This window comes from Hyperolius riggenbachi, chromosome 2, assembly GCF_040937935.1.
Source record: "Hyperolius riggenbachi isolate aHypRig1 chromosome 2, aHypRig1.pri, whole genome shotgun sequence".
Lineage (NCBI taxonomy): Eukaryota > Metazoa > Chordata > Amphibia > Anura > Hyperoliidae > Hyperolius > Hyperolius riggenbachi.
Window position 1 is genome coordinate 75,447,827 of NC_090647.1, and position 19,936 is coordinate 75,467,762.

The window sequence follows — 19,936 nt, forward strand, 5'->3', positions numbered from 1 at the left end:
GAAGGTTCTTATTATCATGCAGAACTGTTCTCCCTGCTGGTTAGGACAGATTAAGAAGAAAAAAATGTCGGTAATGAGTTGATAAATCTCCCCGAGACCCTAATTACTGCACCTGAGCATATGTGAGGTTGCCTGCAAAACATGCATCGTTGGGGAGTCATGAGGACAGATTTGAGAAACACTGCTCTATAGGATCCCTCTTTTTGGGTACATATTCATATTATGACCCAAGGTTCGCCTCGGGTACACTTTAAAGCAAGGTAGTGCTACGTTAGTAAGATGCTAGTCATCCCAGCGTGCAAATACCACGCAGCTTGAAATTGAGCCAATCGAAATAGTCAGGAAGCGCTCTTGACTGGCCCCTTTCCTTTGCCAAGCAATATACAGTTTGTATTTAATCTGCATGGCAGACAAATTATGAGCACAGTTGTGCAAACAAATAAACTGTACCAGCATGTGGGCAAGTGGGGGCAGCGGTAAAGTGTATTAACCCGTTTCGCCACTGCACACTACACTATGTCTTCCTGACACTTCTGCTGCAAAAGTGGAAGTGTCAGACAGATGGAGAGCAGTGAGCAGTGCAGCAGGCTATGCAGGTAAGTCTAGGCTGGATAAGAGTTTTTCATATGGGTACTGGGGGTGCAGGAGCAAGAAGGGCATAGAGAGTGAACGTCAAATTGCTAATATAAGCATCGAGTTAAAAGTGAAAAATGTATACATCATTACCATGTGTTGCACCGTCATGTACACCTTTTCAAAACTCTTCTGTTGCATTTTTGGGGGCAGAGGTTGGGACTTAATGTCTTGAAACAGTCTAGAACCGATAAAATCACAAATGTAAAATGTCAGTAAATTTTCGCGGAGCACACAACCACCTCTGTGTCTCCATCAGGAAACATAAGAGATGCGTTACCTGTTAGCAGATTGAGCAGTCAGCAGGCTCACTTGATGATGGTGATCAGCAAGGAATTCAGCAAATGCGTCTCGCACAGCAATATCGGTCTCACCAACACTCAGAATTGCCCACTTACACTGCGGATCAACCTGCAATCATCACAAATGTCATTATTGGCATTAATCTTAAAATTTACTGCAAGAAAGGAGAACTGATCAGGAGATTGTTTACATGTTGAACTGCACAGAATGTTGCTAGACAAACTATTTATCAAATGTAAGAGAAGAGTTTCTGCACTTTTTGGATAACAATAGCTTTCTACTATGCCCACCCCTTCTGGTCACCACCACTATGGAACAGTAGGAGCTGCTTGAATTAACAGAGCAGCTACTAAACTATTACTGTATAAACTCAGCTATACTGCAAGTCAAGAGATGTAGGACTTATACTTGAGTAATCAACAACTGATAGCCTGGATGAGAGGGCCGCCTTTTTCTCTCCCCCTCGCTGCAGTGCACTAGTGGCCGAGGACATTGATCCTCCCACCCACCATCTCCCAAAGGGCATCCGGGTCCGCCTCTCTCTATATTCTCCCTGTGTGTAAAAATGTTACAGTTAGACTTACCGGTAACTGTATTTCTAGACGTCATACGGGACACTGGAGATATGGCTCCGCCCATCCAATTAGTGGAAACCACCTGAAAGAGTAAAAAGAGTATTAATAGCCCCCACCCTCCCCTGGCTCCTCAGTGTAATGAAAGTAACTTCCAACTAAAACACAGAGAAGAGGAGAGGAAATAAAAGACACCTCAAAAGAAGTGTAACCCATAAACCCCCAATCCAATAGCCGTAAGAGAGTGCGACAGGAATAGAGGTGGGTCGGTGTCCCGTATGACGTCTAGAAATACAGTTACCGGTAAGTCTAACTGTAACATTCTCTAGCCGTCATACGGGACACTGGAGAGATAAACAAGTAGTCTGAAAAGACATAACTAGGGAGGGCCACAACCCTGGAGCACTACTCTGCCAAAACGACACCGTACTATGCATAGGTCCACAGAACCGTATGGGCAGTAAATTCCCATGCAGAACAATTCTGCCACGCCCACACAACCGCACTGGCCCTCAGAGCAGGATTGTCAATATCCATTATAATCTTACTGCATACATTTCTAAGATTTCAGCATCTCGAAACCCTCTGCTCTGCATCCACTTATATCCTCTATACAAGATTTTCAATCTCCACAGCCAGCATAGGTAAAGTGCCGGCCTGTATATCAGACCAATTCGAAACAGGTTTGCAGACCAATTCGAAAGAGGCTCGAAGTCAAAATCAAAAACAGACAAAGTCAAAACCGAAAGAAAGTCATAATCGCAAGACTGAAAGTCATAATCGCAAGACTGAAAGTCATAATCGCAAGACTGAAAGTCATAATCAAAAGACTGAAAGTCATAATCAAAAGACTGAAAGTCATAATCAAAAGACTGAAAGTCATATTTGAAAGACTGAAAGTCAAAATCGAAAGACTGAAAGTCAAAATCGAAAGACAAAGTCATAATCGAAAGACAAAGTCATAATCGAAAGACTGAAAGTCAAAATCGAAAGACTGAAAGTCAAAATCGAAAGACTGAAAGTCAAAATCGAAAGACTGAAAGTCAAAATCGAAAAAGTCAAAATCGAAAGACTGAAAGTCAAAATCGAAAGAGTCAAAATCGAAAGACTGAAAGTCAAAATCGAAAGACAAAGTCAAAATCGAAAGACTGAAAGTCAAAATCGAAACAGAAAGTCATAATCGAAAGACTGAACGTCAAAATCGAAAGACTGAACGTCAAAATCGAAAGACTGAACGTCAAAATCGAAAGACTGAACGTCAAAATCAAAAGACTGAACGTCAAAATCGAAAGACTCGAAGTCATAATCGAAAGACAAAGTCAAAATCGAAACAGACTCGAAGTCATAATCGAAAGACTCGAAGTCATAATCGAAAGACTCGAAGTCATAATCGAAAGACTGAAAGTCAAAATCGAAAGAGACTCGAAGTCATAATCGAAAGAGACTCGAAGTCATAATCGAAAGACTGAAAGTCATAATCGAAGGAGACTCGAAGTCATAATCGAAAGAGACTCGAAGTCATAATCGAAAGACTCGAAGTGGACTCGAAGTCATAATCGAAAGACTCGAAGTCATAATCGAAAGACTCGAAGTCATAATCGAAAGACTCGAAGTCATAATCGAAAGACTCGAAGTCATAATCGAAAGACTCGAAGTCATAATCGAAAGACTCGAAGTCATAATCGAAAGACTCGAAGTCATAATCGAAAGACTCGAAGTCATAATTGAAAGAGACAAAGTCATAATCGAAAGAGACAAAGTCATAATCGAAAGAGACAAAGTCATAATCGAAAGAGACAAAGTCATAATCGCAACAGACAAAGTCATAATCGCAACAGACAAAGTCATAATCGCAACAGACAAAGTCATAATCGCAACAGACAAAGTCATAATCGCAACAGACAAAGTCATAATCGCAACATACTGCGAAAGACTCGAAGTCATAATCGAAACCGACTGAAAGTCGTAATCGAAACAGATTCGAAGTCAAATTCGAAACAAGGGACTCCCTGAAAACTAACCAGAGATTCATTTCTTGAAAGTTTCCATTACCCCTTAATTGTCAATCACCATCGCTTCAGTGCAGGTTTGACAAATCATCATGTTCTAATATTGGGGAAGCCAATTGCTGCAATGGCAACAATTCACCTTCACCCCACCTGCTGCTTAACATTCACAGCTAGATCACATGGACACAGAGGATAGGAGAAAAGAAAAAAATAGATACAGGGAAAATCACTCTCTAATCTTAAACATATGAGTGCACATCCCTGCAAAATGTTAGTTTCTGCACCTAGCATAGGAAACAAATGACTCCTTAAGACTGCTCAGGGCTTTCCTTACCCTGAAAGACTCCATTACCTCTTTGTATAAATTGTCAATCACTACAGCACTCATAGATTTAGTGCAGGCTTGACAAATTATCTCGTTATAATACTGGGGAAGCTTAATGTCGCAATAGCAAGCTTTTTAGTTCTTGGCTTCTCCAAACATTATCCTATACCTCCCCCGCTTTTACTTTCAGCTTGCTATGATATAGATAGCGGGAAAGGATAAAACACAGGTGAAATCACACTCTAAACTGCATAATATGAGTGTATATCCCTGCAAAAAAACACTATCAGTGCACACACCTCATCTGCTGGAACAGACTAGGAAGCCTCATGCCTGATATCCCATCTCTCCAGCATGGTCAATGCACTCACCTCTGCTGCTGGAACAGACTGGGAAGCCTCTTGCCTGTGATCCCATCTCTCCAGTATGGTCAATGCAGTCACCTCTGCTGCTGGAACAGACTGGGAAGCCTCTTGCCTGTGATCCCATCTTTCCAGCATGGGGGAGAACAACAGGAGCAGTTCCATTTCTTATGCTGCCTAGTTCTCCTATATTAGACTCCCCCACCAGCGCCAGCTTCCCAACCATCGCTTGTGGCCCAGGGATTTCCTGCATGCGCAGTGCTGCCAAGAGGATGCCAAGCAGCTGGGGGAGAGTCCCACGATCCTTGCCCGCACAAATGCATACGGAGGGCAGAGGGATCGACATCCGAACACCGCGTTCGGCAGAAAACCAGGTGCATAAAGAGACGCCACTTAGCGTTCACAACGATCACCCAACACCCGGTCTTCTCTTGGCCTCACCACCTAGTGAAGCTAAAAAATAATAAAAGTTAAGGGAGCTACTCCTCTTCGGTGTTTCCGGGACGGAAACCAAATTAAACTGAGGAGCCAGGGGAGGGTGGGGGCTATTAATACTCTTTTTACTCTTTCAGGTGGTTTCCACTAATTGGATGGGCGGAGCCATATCTCCAGTGTCCCGTATGACGGCTAGAGAAAATGATGTGAATTCGTCTCAGCAAGAGCTAACTTACGAGTCCAGCGCCGGGTGTCTTGTGCTCTCATCTTCCTCACGCACGCACGCCGTGTCATGTGACTTGGGGAGTCAGCAGTACGCTAAAGCACCTACCACCGGCTCCCGAAGTCACGCGAAGCAGACTGAGTGAGGAAGATGAGCTAACACGGCAAGCAGCGTTGGACTGTAAGTGACTTCGCTTCTGCTGCGGCGATTACTCTGCATTTCATTACACACGGGGGAGAATAGAGAGAGGCAGTTGCAATTTGGGTGATGGTAGGTGGGAGGGAGAATTAATGACCCCGGCCACAAGCGCTCTGCAGGGTGGAGGAGAGACAATGCATGGCTGCACTTGGGGGCCAGGAGAAGTTAATAGCCACAATACTTTACACAGTTCAGCCATTAATCCCTCCAGTCATTAACTTTGAAGAGTAGACTTATACTTGAGCCACTAAAAAATTCCAACTTAGAAGACTCAAATTTTGGGGTCGACTTAAACATGATGTCAACTTGTATCAGAGTATATATGGTAATTAAAGATGAACTTTAACCAAGGATTTAACATCATTACAATCAGTAGCTGATACCCCATTTCCAACAAGAATTCTTTACCTTTTCTCAAATAGATCAGCAGGGGGGTCTGTGTGGCTGATATTGTGTTGAAACCCCTCCCACAGTGTGATGTGATGACCACGGACCTGACAGTTTTCAGTCTGTGCACCTTGTTGCATTGTGAGAAAAATATTTTTTTTTTCAACTGCCAAGCAAGCAGCATCTCCCTCTGTGCATAAAACTCTCAGTAAGGATCATTCCGTACAGATCACCTGGCAGGACTAAATAGGTCACCACCAGTGATAAAATGTCAGGATGTAAATCAGGGAGAGGAAAGATTTACAATAGGCAAACACTGACTAAATAATCGTCAAATGAATATTGTAAAAAAATAAAAGCTATTTAAAAAGTTTAAAAAATTCGGGTGGCGGCGGTGGACCAGCCACTCAAAAATGGACTTTGATACGTCAGTTAGGAACAAATAATTTATTCACATACTCCAATGAACAGTATCGCAACGCGTTTCACGGGCACAATCCCGCTTCATCAGGCATTCAACAGTAGGAGTAATACACTAAAAAATGACAGAGATAAAAAGGTACATCAAAGTGCTGCACAAGTTAAGTGTTATCCATATAAATAGTATGATGCATCACATGTAGTGTGCACCAGCATTAATCCATCAGGTAAACCATATGGTGACCATTGCATAATATGGTGGTAAGTGGTTGGTATACCTATATATGCAACACAGAGGGTGTGATGATCAAGTTGGTATTATGAGATAAAATTCTAATATGTGTAAAAACTCTGTATAGTGGGTAGTGTAATATCTGAGCAAGTAAAGCAAGCTCAGATATTACACTACCCACTATACAGAGTTTTTACACATATTAGAATTGTATCTCATAATACCAACTTAATAATCACACCCTCTGTGTTGCATATATAGGTATACCAACCACTTACCACCATATTATGCAATGGTCACCATATGGTTTACCTGATGGATTAATGCTGGTGCACACTACATGTGATGCATCATACTATTTATATGGATAACACTTAACTTGTGCAGCACTTTGATGTACCTTTTTATCTCTGTCATTTTTTAGTGTATTACTCCTACTGTTGAATGCCTGATGAAGCGGGATTGTGCCCGTGAAACACGTTGCGATACTGTTCATTGGAGTATGTGAATAAATTATTTGTTCCTAACTGACGTATCAAAGTCCATTTTTGAGTGGCTGGTCCACCGCCGCCACCCGAATTTTTTAAACTTTTTAAATACCTTTTATCCTATTGGCGCCTCTGTACATCTTACAATCAAGATAACCACCCTGGGTGGAAGGGTGACAAACCCTCTTTTCTTCCTTCAGAGAGCGACATCTTAATCCTGAGTGGGGACAGGTCTAATCTCCCCACCTGCCTATACAGTGGTTACCTGAGCGGTAACCCTCGTTTGTGAGTATATTACTTACTTGTCATATTTCCTCCCTTGATCAATACATACTACACCATATTGGGCTCTCGGTTTCTCTCCCTTTATTGTAAAAAAATAAGCAATTTTATTAATTATGGTATTTTCACTACAGTCTCTGGAAGCTGCACAGCTGGTTCCCTTTGAACACTTCACTTATCCCACGATGACAGCAGTACTGAGGCAGAAAAGAAATCCAAATCATGGAAAAGGAGGACCGTAGACTAGAGGAACACTCACCGAGGAGGGCCTTATAAGGTTTCCTGGGTCGGGTTACATGCATGTTTGGGTCAGAGAGGGGGTTAAAGGGAACCTAAACTGAAAAGGATATGGATTTTTCCTTTTAAAATAATACCAGTTGCCTGACTCTCCTGCTGATCCTGTGCCTCTAATACTTTCAGCCACAACTCCTCAACAAGAATGCAGATCAGGTGCTCTGACTGAAGTCAGACTGGATTAGCTGCATGCTTGTTTCATGTGTGTGATTCAGCCACTACTGCAGCCAGAGATCAGCAGGACTGCCAGGCAACTGGTATTGTTTAAAGGAAACATCCATACCCCTCTCAGTTTAAGATCCCTTTAAATAGATATGGGAAACCCCCCCTCCCAAAAAAAATAAAAAAATGATAAACTCTAGGTACCTCAATTAGTGTTCTCATACAGTTCACCAGGGCCACTCGCACCGCTGTCGTGTATTTTTTTTCCTTAGTTAGGTGCCTAAACCAAAAATATGAAGATTATATACCAGTCAAAACACCATTTAAAAATGTGGCTAAACCTGTGACGACATATGTACCAGAAGCCTTGTATGACACTGAGCAGCTGTCCTTGAGCATCACACGTCTCCTCTGTGTCCTCCTGCTCCTGTCCGAGACACAACGTAACTGGAAGAAGACTCTTCAAAATGGCTGCACAAACTTCCTGGTCTCGACGATAGGCTGAGCAAACGTCTCTAAAATAAAATGGTGGGGCAGGTGAGACACAGATATAACAGTACACAACGTCCCCAGAGGAAACAGGAAATGGGCTTACGGGATTGGCTTCAAGAGCATGTTAATGTCATCCACAGGGAGGGCAACACCCTTGACAGGGAGGTCATTCAGCAGCTGTAAATACTAGAAAAAGAAATAGAACAGAACAAAATAAATAAAAATTAGAATATTGAGCATTAGGTAAGTTTAAGTGGTTAGTCAGTAGAAAAATGACTGGGCAGATTAGAAGAGTTGGAATAGAAGTTGGTTTGACCTCAAGCTGTGACAATGACCAGTTGGTATAATAAAGTTAAAAAGGAAAGCTAAATTGAGAAAAAAAAGCCGTTTAACCACCCTGGCGTTGTATTGATTGTGGCAGGGTGGCTGCGCAGCAGTATTTTTTTATTTTTTATTTTAAATCACGTAGCTAGCCTAGCGCTAGCTACATGATAACCCCCCCCCCTCCCCGCGGCATCCCTCCCACCCCTCCGATCGCCGCCGGCAATCAAGCCCATCCGGAAATCCCGTTCTGAACGAGATTGCCTTTAGGGCTTCCCCCGTCGCCATGGCGACGAACGGAATGACGTCACAGGGAGTCCCGATCCACCCCTCAGCGCTGCCTGGCACTGATTGGCCAGGCTGCGCACAAAGTCTCGGGGGGCCCGGTTACGTGGCGGGTAGCGGCGCATAGGCGGCGATCATCCCCAACACGCAGCTAGCAAAGTGCTAGCTGCGTGTTTTCAAAAAAAAAATTATGAAAAATCGGTCCATCAGGGCCTGAGTGGTGCCCTGCGGCGGTTATGGACACCGCCAAGTAGATTAACTTACCTGTGGCTTTTCCTAGCCCCTGCAGTCTTTCTGCCCTCACTGTCATTCCGTGATCCTCTGGTCAGCTGCAGCGACCTTCTTTCACCTGTATGCGCAGCCCCGGGCCACGCGCCTCCTGAACGCGCTCCTGTGAACCTTCTGCACAGTACGTAAACATTGCTAGTGCACATGCGCAGAACACTCCCAGCATCAGGAGCGTGATCATGATACATGCAGCCCATGACTGGACAACTTTCTGAGGGGCACTGTGGCTGACTGGAGGGTTCCGGAATGACAGCGGGGCACAGGGTGACTGCAGGGGGCTGGAGGTTGCAAGTAAATGAAACTGCTGTTTTTCACTTAAAGGAACACTATGGATTAACATTTTTTTTTAAATCTGGGATTGAGAGAGTTCTGCTGTTAAATAATGATGTATACAATTCGCTTGCTTATCTCTTTTGTTTACTGTATCAAATTCCTTTCCCTCTTAACTGACTGCAGTCTGCTCTAATCTGACAGGAGAGTGAACAATGAGGGGAGGGGGAATTCCCTCAGTGCATCTGTTAAACCTGTGTGTGAAAGAGAAAGTCCTGTGTCTCTGACTGAAGTGTGGGAAAAGAGTAGAGGAAATGTAACTTGTTCTAAGCATTTGTAATTGTCTGTGACACCACAGCTTTTCATAATTTTCTTTTTGCTTTCAGAGAAAAACACTCTGTAGTCTGATATGAAAAAACAAAACTGGCTGTGAATTGAAGCAGACACCCCTTTTGAGAAGGATTTGTCCCCATAGGGCTACAATCTACACACAATGAACTAAAGCTTTTGCCTCTGATATTTAACATGGAAAGTAGAAATAGTTTTACACAGCTACTTAGACATTTTTACATTGCCGTGTTAGAACACTTGGTCTGAAAGTGCTCTTTTAAAGGGTACCCGAGACAACAACAAAAAAAAGTTTTATACATACCTGGGGCTTTCTCCAGCCCCCTTCAGACTGATCGGTCCCTCACAATCTTCCCATGCCACCTGGATCCTCCGCTAGGTGGCCTGGCAACTTCACAAGTCCGCTCCACGCTCACTCCTCCATCATGCTCCAACAGCCGGGAGTGTTCTGCGCCTGCGCAGTACTCTCCCGGCAATGGGAGGGCGATGGGATGCGCATGGCCAAGCCACGTATGCACAGTATGCCCTGACTTGTGAAGTTAGCGGATCCAGGCGGTGGAGGGGGAAGGCGATGGACCGACTGGACTTAGGCCAGAAATCCACTAGGAGCGATTTCTAATCGCTCGTGATTTGAAAAAGCTCTTGCTAATGCAATGCTATGGGGGATTGTTATAAAAATCAAATCGCTCAAGTGGGATCACATGCATAGCATTACATTAGCAAGATTTTTCAAGGCGCAAACCGCTCAGAAAAGCGCTCCTAGTGGGTTTCTGGCCTAAAGGGGGCTGGAGGAAGAACAAGGTATGAATAAAACTTTTTACTCATCTCAGGTTAACATTAATTTCCCCTTTAAAGCTATTATTAAAAACATTTTGTTGACTGTCTTGATATGCAGAGGACTCTAATCTGAAAAAATACAGGTACTACTGTAAAAATGCAGTAATGCGGAGCTCACCACACGGAGGTGAAGGGGTTTGTTGGTGTCTAGCGAAGTTTCAATGATGTTTACAAGTTTCCTACGTATTTCAGAAGGTCTGAAATTCACAGTATGATGGATGTCAGCTGAAGCACAAAAACATAGCAACTGCAGGGCCTGGGTCAGCATCACCTCCGACTTGCTGAGCTGTTCATCAGACAAAGGGCTTATTGCACCTGCAGGCAGAGAGGGAGGGGTAAAGAAAAAGAAAGCACTTCAGAAGAAAACTCCAGGCAAAATAAATGTGAATGCCATGTTCTTCAACTAGAAATTATTATTTTAAAGAGGCACTGCAGTGGCATACTGTACATGCAAGGCCGGATTTAGGCCAAGGCCCCTTAGGCCATGGCCTAGGGCACCACAGGAGGAAGGGCACCAAAGCAGCAGGCTAAACTGGTGCAGAATTAGCAAGCTTGCAAATGCTGCAATGCAGAGAGATCAGGCGAGTGCCTGACCACGGTACTCTGCTATCCGCCTGTGCAGCAGCCACCTTGCTCTCTGTGCACGTTTGCATTGTGGCCGGCAGCTATGGACTTGGGCAGCATTGGAGATGGAAAGGAAGAGGAAGCCTCTACACTGGAGGCAAGTGGAGAAATGAGTGACACAGATGGCTGCTGCGGTGTGAAGACGAGCTGGCTACCTATACTGAAAGGTGGGGGGGGGGGGGGGGGAGGGATTAAGGTGCTCATCTGGTTACTTATGCTGGAGGGAAAGGGGGGGGGGGTCATCTGGCTACCTATACTGAAGGGAAAGGGGTGGAGGGGTCATCTGGCTACCTATACTGGAGGGAGTCATCAGGCTACCTATACTAGAGGGAAGTGGAGGGGTCATCTTGTTACCTATACTGAAGGGGGGCAGCTGGTGACTGTGGCCTAGGGCGGTAAAGAGTACAAATCCAGCACTGCATACATGTAATTAAGGCGTTGGGAAATTTGGGCCCAGGGTAAAGCTGAAAAATGGATCACCTGGCTCTGCAAAAGTCCTGGCGGCGTTAACTTCCCTGACGGTGCATTTCTGTCTGGAATTAGGAGTCAAAAGCGGTACATTGTTTTTCAAGAATTGTAGGCCTCCAATTCTTAAGTCATAACTCACCAAAATATGCCAGAATAAAAGCCTGGTAGACATTCTGCATATAAATATATACATATTATATACTGTATATTACGTGTAAATGTATATATACACTGCTCACTTCTTTTTTCTCCTCCTAAAAGTCCAGGTCCACTTTAAAAATAAGTCCCGCCCCCATCACCGCACTGATTGGACGCCAGGTCCCAGGAACAAGAGCGGGGATGTGGGGATCCTGGTGGCCAGAAGAGGCTGCAGAGAGCCTGGGACAGAGGCTGGAGTCCCGCTGCGCAGCGCCGATCGCGCATGGGACTCCAAAACAAAAACAATGTAATTCCCTACCCCGACCTGAGCTCGGGCTTACCGCTCGCAGCTCATTTTTCCTACCCCAAGCTCAAGTCGGGGTTACCGCTAGGGAGGTTAATTACTACTCCCCCTCCAGTCCACCATTGGTATTAGTACGCTGCAGGTGAGTTGGGCGCTGGGAGAGCCGAATGTCGTCTCACCCTACTGCCGCCAAACACCCCGGTGGTATTAAATACTATTCCCCCTCCAGTAATTCCCAAATTACTCTTACGCTCCCCGCACAGCATAAAATTGCTGCTATGGTGCACCTTTTTTCAGCACCCAGCACTGAGCGCCGGGTGCAGAAACCACCTGCTTCTCACCATTGACACTGGGTAAAGCTGTTTTTATCGTAATTTGAGAGCAATGTTAGGACGGCCCTCAAATTACTGACTGAGCACCGCTATAGCCGTAATTTACCTTTCGGCTTATGGCGGCGTCGGCTGCACTCAAATTTCCAGCGCCATTTTTGCCTGACTCGCTGTAATATAATAGTATACAGCAATCTATTCATTATACCAATTTTATGGTAAATTTCCTGGTTTCAGCATCAGAAACATGTCCTATATCTATATGTTGCTGTATACTGGTTATATAGCCCCACCTTCCCAGTGATGCCACAGCCTAGGCTGTTTAGCTATGAAAATTCTCCTCCCAAACTCTCTTTTTAGTTGCCAATTCTCTTCAGCAATAAGAACATAGCTGAAACACCGCATTTCCGCAGCAAAACAATATATTTATACCCCCCAAATCCCGGGGCAAAATACCACAACTTTCCATGTCATGGATTTTGCTGCCCGGGGGTGGCAGAGCTTAGCGCTGTAGTCAATCTCCAACCGATCTCCGCCTCTCCCCGCCCCTCTCAGTGAAAGAAGGCTGAGAGGAGCCGGGAGAGGCGGAGATCGTCACTCTGCCTCTACCAGGAAGCGATCCCTGAATTTTGCCCTGGGGATTTGGGGGTATAATACATCAGTCTGCTGCGGGAATGCAGCATTTCAGCTATGATCCTATTGCTGAATAGGACTGGCAAGTAAAAAGAGATTTTTTTTAAGGCTTCAGACTCTCTTTAAGTGCACCTGTACAGTATAGGTATAGATCATATCTAGACTCATAGTGGTCATGAATGAATCTTATTAAAAACAAATAGTCTGTAACGGGGCAGCTTTACTTTCCCCTTTGTGGTGTCAGCTACAAAATCTGCTCCTATCCCAAGCCTTAGCGAGTTCCCTTAGCTGAGGGAATGAAAGGTTGCAGCGTACCAGAATTCAAAAGGTATTCTAGTGATTAGATATGGTTGGCACGGTGATCACCTTTGGAAATACAAATCTTACTCTTATACAAAACATACAAACTCCATGAGGACAGTGTTGTAGCTGAAGTCTGAACCTTGTATTCTCGTGCTGCAAGGCAAGTGCGTCACCTATACCACAGTGCTTCTCTTCTATGGTCTACATCAGAGCTTCCTGACCCCGTCAAGTACCACCAACAGTGCATGTTTTGTGGAAATGCACAGAGGTAGATAATCAGCTCTGCTAAAAGACTAATTACCTCACCTGTGAATATTTATGGTGTCCGCAAAAAGCATGCACTGTTGGTGGCACTTGAGGAGAGGGTTGAGAAGCCCTGGTCTACATGTCAAACAATGCTTACCAGTAACATTCTGTAACTCGCTGTAATCTGGCTCTGCTTCGGGAGCATCATCGTCAGAAATCAGGTCCATGTCATCCCGGTCTTCCTCTTCTATCGTGGATTCTTCGTCACCATCCATGAGGTCAACGTCCATGGTTTCCACTGTGCTCCCACTGCTGCTGTTGGTTATCTGGGATTTTACAGGGAGACTTCAACAGCAATTCTTTTTGTGGCATTTTAATTTCACTTTTAAAGCCCTATCCCATAGAAGCACATCAATCCCTACCATGCACTGATGAGGACCAGATAGTCTGAAAGAGGTTGTATGCCTGTTGTATTAGTATGGCTCTGTAAAATGTATTCGCTATAGGCTCACTATACACCTCGGCTCTGGAGGTAAAGCTTTCCTTTTAGGGCATAAAGAGATAATTTGTCTATTTGGGAGTGAGGCATCATGGGAAACCACAGTTGCTCGCTTAAAACTGAATTATCCCAAAATACCTTCTGTTTGATGAAGGCAAAGTACACTCAGCGTTGCTTTTAAGGGCTTTTTCAGTCTCTTTTAGCTTCTTGTACTTTCCTAGTGGTTCTGGGTCCTCATGAGATATCTGGGTATTCTAAGGTATTATTTACAGAGTTTCAGTGACCTGAAACCTCCCCTCCTAAAACGTGACCACTCCTCGGGCTATAGACTAGTGCAGACACTGGAAGATGACATCACAGGGGGTTGTACCAGCCCTTTCATTTTACTGCAGCAGGGCAGGTGAGAAGGGAACTCACTGTGTCTCACAGCCAGCTGATTATAACTGCCGCATCTTTTTACAATTTTTTGGTGGAGAGGTCAAGCCTGTTAAAATGAAATATAATCGCTTCACAATTCTAAAACCATTTCCATCACAGATGTGTTGTGTGTACAGCTATATAAGGTCTCACTCAGAATTTACATCCTGTGTTTAAGATACCCGTACACATCTGAACATGAGCCGCGCTCCACATAAGCCCACTACACATACACTTTTGGCCTGTAAATGAAGGCCAAATAACGCAACCCACTGATTAGCTGGCCCTGAATGTGGCACCCCAGTCCGCCATGCAGAGTGAGTGTTGGAGCATGCCCATGTAATCATTTATATCTCTTTGGTCCTTGTCTCTCCAGCAGCTTCTGAAAAGGCCAACAGAGCTCTAAGATTACAGTCATGTGACCGCAGTGAGCCTGTAGTGCTAGTGACCATTTCAGTAGACGCATGGATCCAAGCTGGACTGAGAACATGTAGGTATGTATTCTGCAGCACACTCCAATGCCAGTTCTCCATAGGGAGCCCCTGATCTTTGTTATGCCTTGCTTCTCTGTGGTGATATAAGGTAGGTTTAAAATTCTTCAGAAACACAGATACAAGTACAAAACTAAATAACTTTGTCCACAAGCTCTTAAAGGAGAACTGTAGTGAGAGGTATATGGAGGCTGCCATATTTATTTCCTTTTAAGCAATACCAGTTGCCTGGCTATCCTGCTAATCCTCTGCCTCTAATACTTTAAGCCATAGACCCTGAACAAGCATGCAGCATCAGATCAGGTATTTGACAATTTTGAAAGATATGACAAGATTAGCTGCATGCTTGTTTCTGGAGTGATTCAGACACTTCTTAAGCCAAATAGACCAGCAGAGCTGCCAGGCAACTGGTATTGCTTAAAAGGAAATAAACATGGCAGCTTCCATATTCTTCTCACTAAAGATCTCCTTTAAAAGCTCATGCTGCATGCTCTTTGGTTAGATTATCATCCCTCATGAGTTCTGCCAATTGCATTGGCGCCGTAATTATCATAGTAATTGTGGTGCCTTTTTTCATATTGCTCTATTTCGATTCTCATGCAAATGTAGTGCTTGCAGCATTTTCCCTGTATTTGAGTTAAATCAATGGGAGTGCAAGAAAATTGCATAGCAAACATGGTACTGAGCATTTTTTTTTTTGCCCATGCGATCTTCTAGTTTCAAATTTGCTTGTTTTTTTTTTTTTTGCAGCATTACTTATCAAGTGCTTTGCACAATATTCAATACTTTTTACAACTTGCACTAAGAGACATGGAGTCAAAAGGAGTTTTCAGTTGATTGCTTTGTACCTCAGTGCTGCTTGTCTGAACGCTGAGGGCCCGTTTCCACTAGGGCAGTTTCGGCGGCGATTCTGCAGAGTTTCCCCGCACATGATTTGCACGGGGAAACTCTGCCATAGGGGTTGACGGGGCCGCGGTGAAAATCGCTTGCGGGAGCGATTCGCCCCCAGAACCCCCCGCAGAATTTGCGGCGGAGGTTGCGAATCCCATAGCCGTGCATGGCACGGCTCATGGGATTCGCCTGCGATCCCGCCCACCTGCTCAGTGCGGTGTGCATCTTCGAGACGCACGCCGCACTAGTGGAGATGAGCCCTGAAAAGTCCTTATGCTAATGGTGTTAATTTGCTTTTTTGGCAAGTAAACAGGGTGCTTCTAAATGACAATCGCCAAAACTACAACATGAAAAAAAGCCTCACTTTAACCTTTGAGAGAGACTCTTCGGTCAGCAGCTGTGATATGAGAAAGGATACCAACAACACCTGATAACTCATTATTATAGGGTCAAAAAAAAAAAAAAAAAAAAAAAGCAAGAGCAGCCTTAGACCTGGTTTACACGGGAGAAAACAAAACAGACCGTTAAAGTGGACCCAAATTAAAAATACAAGATTTCAGAAATAAAATCTGTTTTCTAAATTATAATCATAAATAGCAGCCTTTTTTCAGCTGCATGATGACAAATATAAAATATTTTACATTTATTGGAGGAACCCCTCCCTTCCTTTCATATTTCTGGGACAGAATCCGGCAGACTGGTGGAGAAGATAAAAAACAACAACAAAACACAGGCTGCTACTGATGATGTCACAGGGGAGGTGATCTCATCTTGTGTGAGATTTCACATAGATGACGCCCCTGTGAGGAAGGGTAGCTGATGACAAACACACCCATGATCTGATCTAAAACCTCCTACTACGCTCAGAAGTAATGGCTGGTATAACCCTAGTTATGGAAAGAGAAGGGTGAAAAGCATGCACTGAAATGCTCATAGGCTTGAAGGAGTGTTTATTTATCTTTGTATGTGTCAGAGTGGTGCAACTAAATATTTTGAATTAAAAAAATGTTTGGTTTGGGTCTGCTTTAAGCGAACCCTAACGAAGGTGTACAGATCCTATGTTAATCAACCGGATCCGCTCACTTTGCTCCGTTCAAACTGATCCATTCTGTCCACTCCGCTGCATGATCCACAAATTGGGTTCTGCAGTATTTTTTCCAGATAGACAGATGCGTCGCATTGACCGCACACTAACGGAACGAAGAGTCACTGATGGAAAACTGATGCCTTTAAAAAATGACCCGTTCAACCAATGAGTTGGACTGACCATGCCAGTGTAGCCTAAAAGCGTACAGCAGAAGTGTGTGTAGAAAGCAAACTCACCAAGTTTCTAGAAATATCGCATAGATCTGTTAACATCCTCGGCGTTAGAAGACGTAGGAATAAAGCTGTAAAATAATGAGCTGGTCCAGACTGCCAAATAGGGGAGGGGAAGGAAAAATAAAAAGCAATTACCAGAACTGCAAACTAGACAAATAGTTACAGCACAGCACAGTATAAATGAAAAGTTGAATCCATTGAAATATTTGTAGTTGTGTCTGCACAGTACTAGGATGCAGTTAAATATGTAATACTTACAGAGCATTTTCTAAGCTAAATTGCACCCAGGGCAAGGGTGTAAAAATTGCGCCCCCCTCCCATAAAGGTAGCCAGTATAGTTGCCGCCAGTATAGGTTAGACAGGTAGGCGCCCCCAGTATAGGTTAGCTAGGTAGGGGCCCACAGTATAAGTTACAAAGGTAGGTGCCCACAGTATAAGTTAGATGGGTAGGAGCCCCCAGTATAGGATAGATGGGTAAGTGCCCGCAGTATAGGTTAGATAGGTAAGAGATCCCAGTATAGGATAGATAGGTAGGTGCCCACAGTACAAGTTCGATAGGTAGGTGCACCCAGGACAATATAGGCTAGATAGGTAGGAGCCCCCGGTATAGGTCAGATAGGCAGGTGCCCCCAGTATAGGTTAGATAGGTATGTGCCCCCACCCCCCATAATGGAGGGGGGAGTCAGCCACGAGGAGGGAGGCCCGACTTCTCCCTCCCTTCCTCTCACCCTCCATGCCACCTCCACTGCAAAGTAAGAGCAGGGAAGCTTGGTATGAAGAAACTCGCTTCCTTCTGCTCCAATCATCGATGACTTGCCGCTGGTCTCAGAACTCAGAGGAAAATCGATATTGCAACATGGTCACCTGATCAATCTCTTGATCGATTTCTGGCTGTATTCAGTCGAAATGGTAGTTCGGGCATGCTGGAAAATCTTGGTCACAAGGGCTCAATTGGGTGCACGGCGTTAATGGCGTTCGTTTTCCTGACGACAGAAGGTCCGCCGGACAGAGTCCCCCAAACTGCATGCGTGTCCTACCCGTGACCATGTGCAGTGTTGAAGGCTCACCTCTCCCAGTGACATGAATCCATGCCAGTGGGAGAGTCCATCCTGGGCTCCTCTGTCCAACGTCAACGTGAGCGCCTGTGCCACAAGTCCATGTAGTGTCGTCATTACATGTGTTGGTGTTACATGGCACAGGCGTCTATGTGACGCCGGACACCAGAAGAGGACAGGATTTGGGCCGGCGTGAGAAGCAGTTATGCTGTTGTGTATTTTTTACAGCAGAGATAAAGTTCTGAGTCCGCTTTAAGGCTCGTACACACGTCCAACAAAGTGCACAACCAACACCACAACTCGAAAAACAACACGACAAACTGTTGACGCGACTTCTCTTTTCCACACACCAAACTAAATGACCCATTCACTTACATACTGCACCCGCAAGCAAACGTGTCCGCATTCAAAGCCATTCCGTTGCTCAAACGACATTGTACACATGTGGCCACCTGCACGGTATCAGCCCAACAACCGGGTGAGTCTATTCGCCAGATAGATTGGGCAATACGCTTGTTATCAGTCTCTTGCCTAGTCGTTTTCCACACACACACCTGATTGTCATCCTACAGACCAAAATCAGGTGATTTTGGTTGAGCTTGTGTATGGGCCTCGACGAGCCACTAGAGTTCACGGCTCTGATATGTTTTTTCCATTCTGCAAAATGAGTTGAATTTTGCTTATTTTGAGGCTCACACTTGGAGTAGAATCCAGATAATACTAAAAAGTGTCCCTACCTCAGTTAAACCACAAATCCTTAGCACACTGGCTACATGATCTGGAAGTTCTAAACAACAAGGCACTTACCTTTGAACAATTACACACGCAACTCAGACACTGGGATATTAGCATTCCCAGAGCCACAACTTTGGACTCCTCGTTTAGTTTTCCCTTTAGGAAAGATGTGCTGTCACCAACACACTGCAAAAGCATCTGTAAAGCAGAACAAAAAGTGACATGAGCTATGAGAAGGCCCAAGAAAAACATCAAAAGCAATTACAAGTGACATTTTGCTCATGTTTCAGCACTTAACGCATACCCAACAAAGTGTTTGAATGCCAGATTTGCCCCGGGAGCCATAGTTTGCCATGTATATAGTGAGGAGAAGTGCTTGGATGTTGCCCCCCATTCACTAATCTTGGCACTACCAATTTGCACACTAAGACCACAAAACTTCATGGAAGTTCCAGAGACAGATAGGAACACAGTAACTAACAAACTCTCCCATCCCTCAAAATGTCTATCCTTCTATGCTATTCAAAAATCTTGGCATTGGAGGTTAAAGAGAACCCGAGGTGGGTTTGAAGAATATTATCTGCATACAGAGGCTGGATCTGCCTATACAGCCCAGCCTCTGTTGCTATCCCAAACCCCCCTAAGGTCCCCCTGCACTCTGCAATCCCTCATAAATCACAGCCAAGCTGCTGACACACAGCTTGTCAGAGCTGGCTGTGTTTATCTCTATAGTGTCAGTCTGCTGCTCTCCCCGCCTCCTGCAGAACTCCAGTCCTCACCTGCATCCCTTCCCCCCCTGCTGATTGGAGGGAAGGGACAGGGGCAGGGACTGGATCTATGCAGGAGGCGGGGGAGCAGCTGAGACTGACACTACAGATGTAAACACAGCCTCACAGCACGGCTGTGATTTATGGGGGATTGCAGAGTGCAGGGGGACCTTAGTGGGGTTTGGGATAGCAACAGAGGCTGGGCTGTATAGGCAGATCCAGCCTCTGTATGCAGATAACATTCTTTAAACACACCTCGGGTTCTCTTTAAAGGGTTCTGAAACTTGAAAAATTAAGCAAATGTATAATACCAAATAAATGCATATTGCCACCTTCCCCAGTTTGCTTGGAAAAGAGCAACTAAAATTCCCTCAGACATGAGGGCAATAAAAATGCGAAAGTTTGTAACCCCTTGGCACACAAATCACTCAAAGAATATTTGTGGTTAACAAACCTATGAAAAAAGGAGAAAACAAGTCTTAAAGATGAACTGTAGTGAAAAAGAATGTAATTAATAAAAGTGTTTCTATTTTACAATATTCACTGTAAA

General features: G+C 44.5%; 1 protein-coding gene across 1 annotated transcript in view; it reads right to left on the bottom strand.

The window, feature by feature from the left end:
• Positions 1–19,936, bottom strand: part of ATM (ATM serine/threonine kinase) — a 216,521-nt gene that overhangs the window by 143,283 nt on the left and 53,302 nt on the right. Inside the window, 9 exon segments of the mRNA XM_068266920.1 lie at positions 727–814; positions 914–1,044; positions 7,530–7,605; positions 7,685–7,840; positions 7,921–8,003; positions 10,285–10,481; positions 13,369–13,537; positions 16,833–16,922; positions 18,692–18,817. Coding sequence (XP_068123021.1) covers positions 727–814; positions 914–1,044; positions 7,530–7,605; positions 7,685–7,840; positions 7,921–8,003; positions 10,285–10,481; positions 13,369–13,537; positions 16,833–16,922; positions 18,692–18,817 — 1,116 coding nt within the window.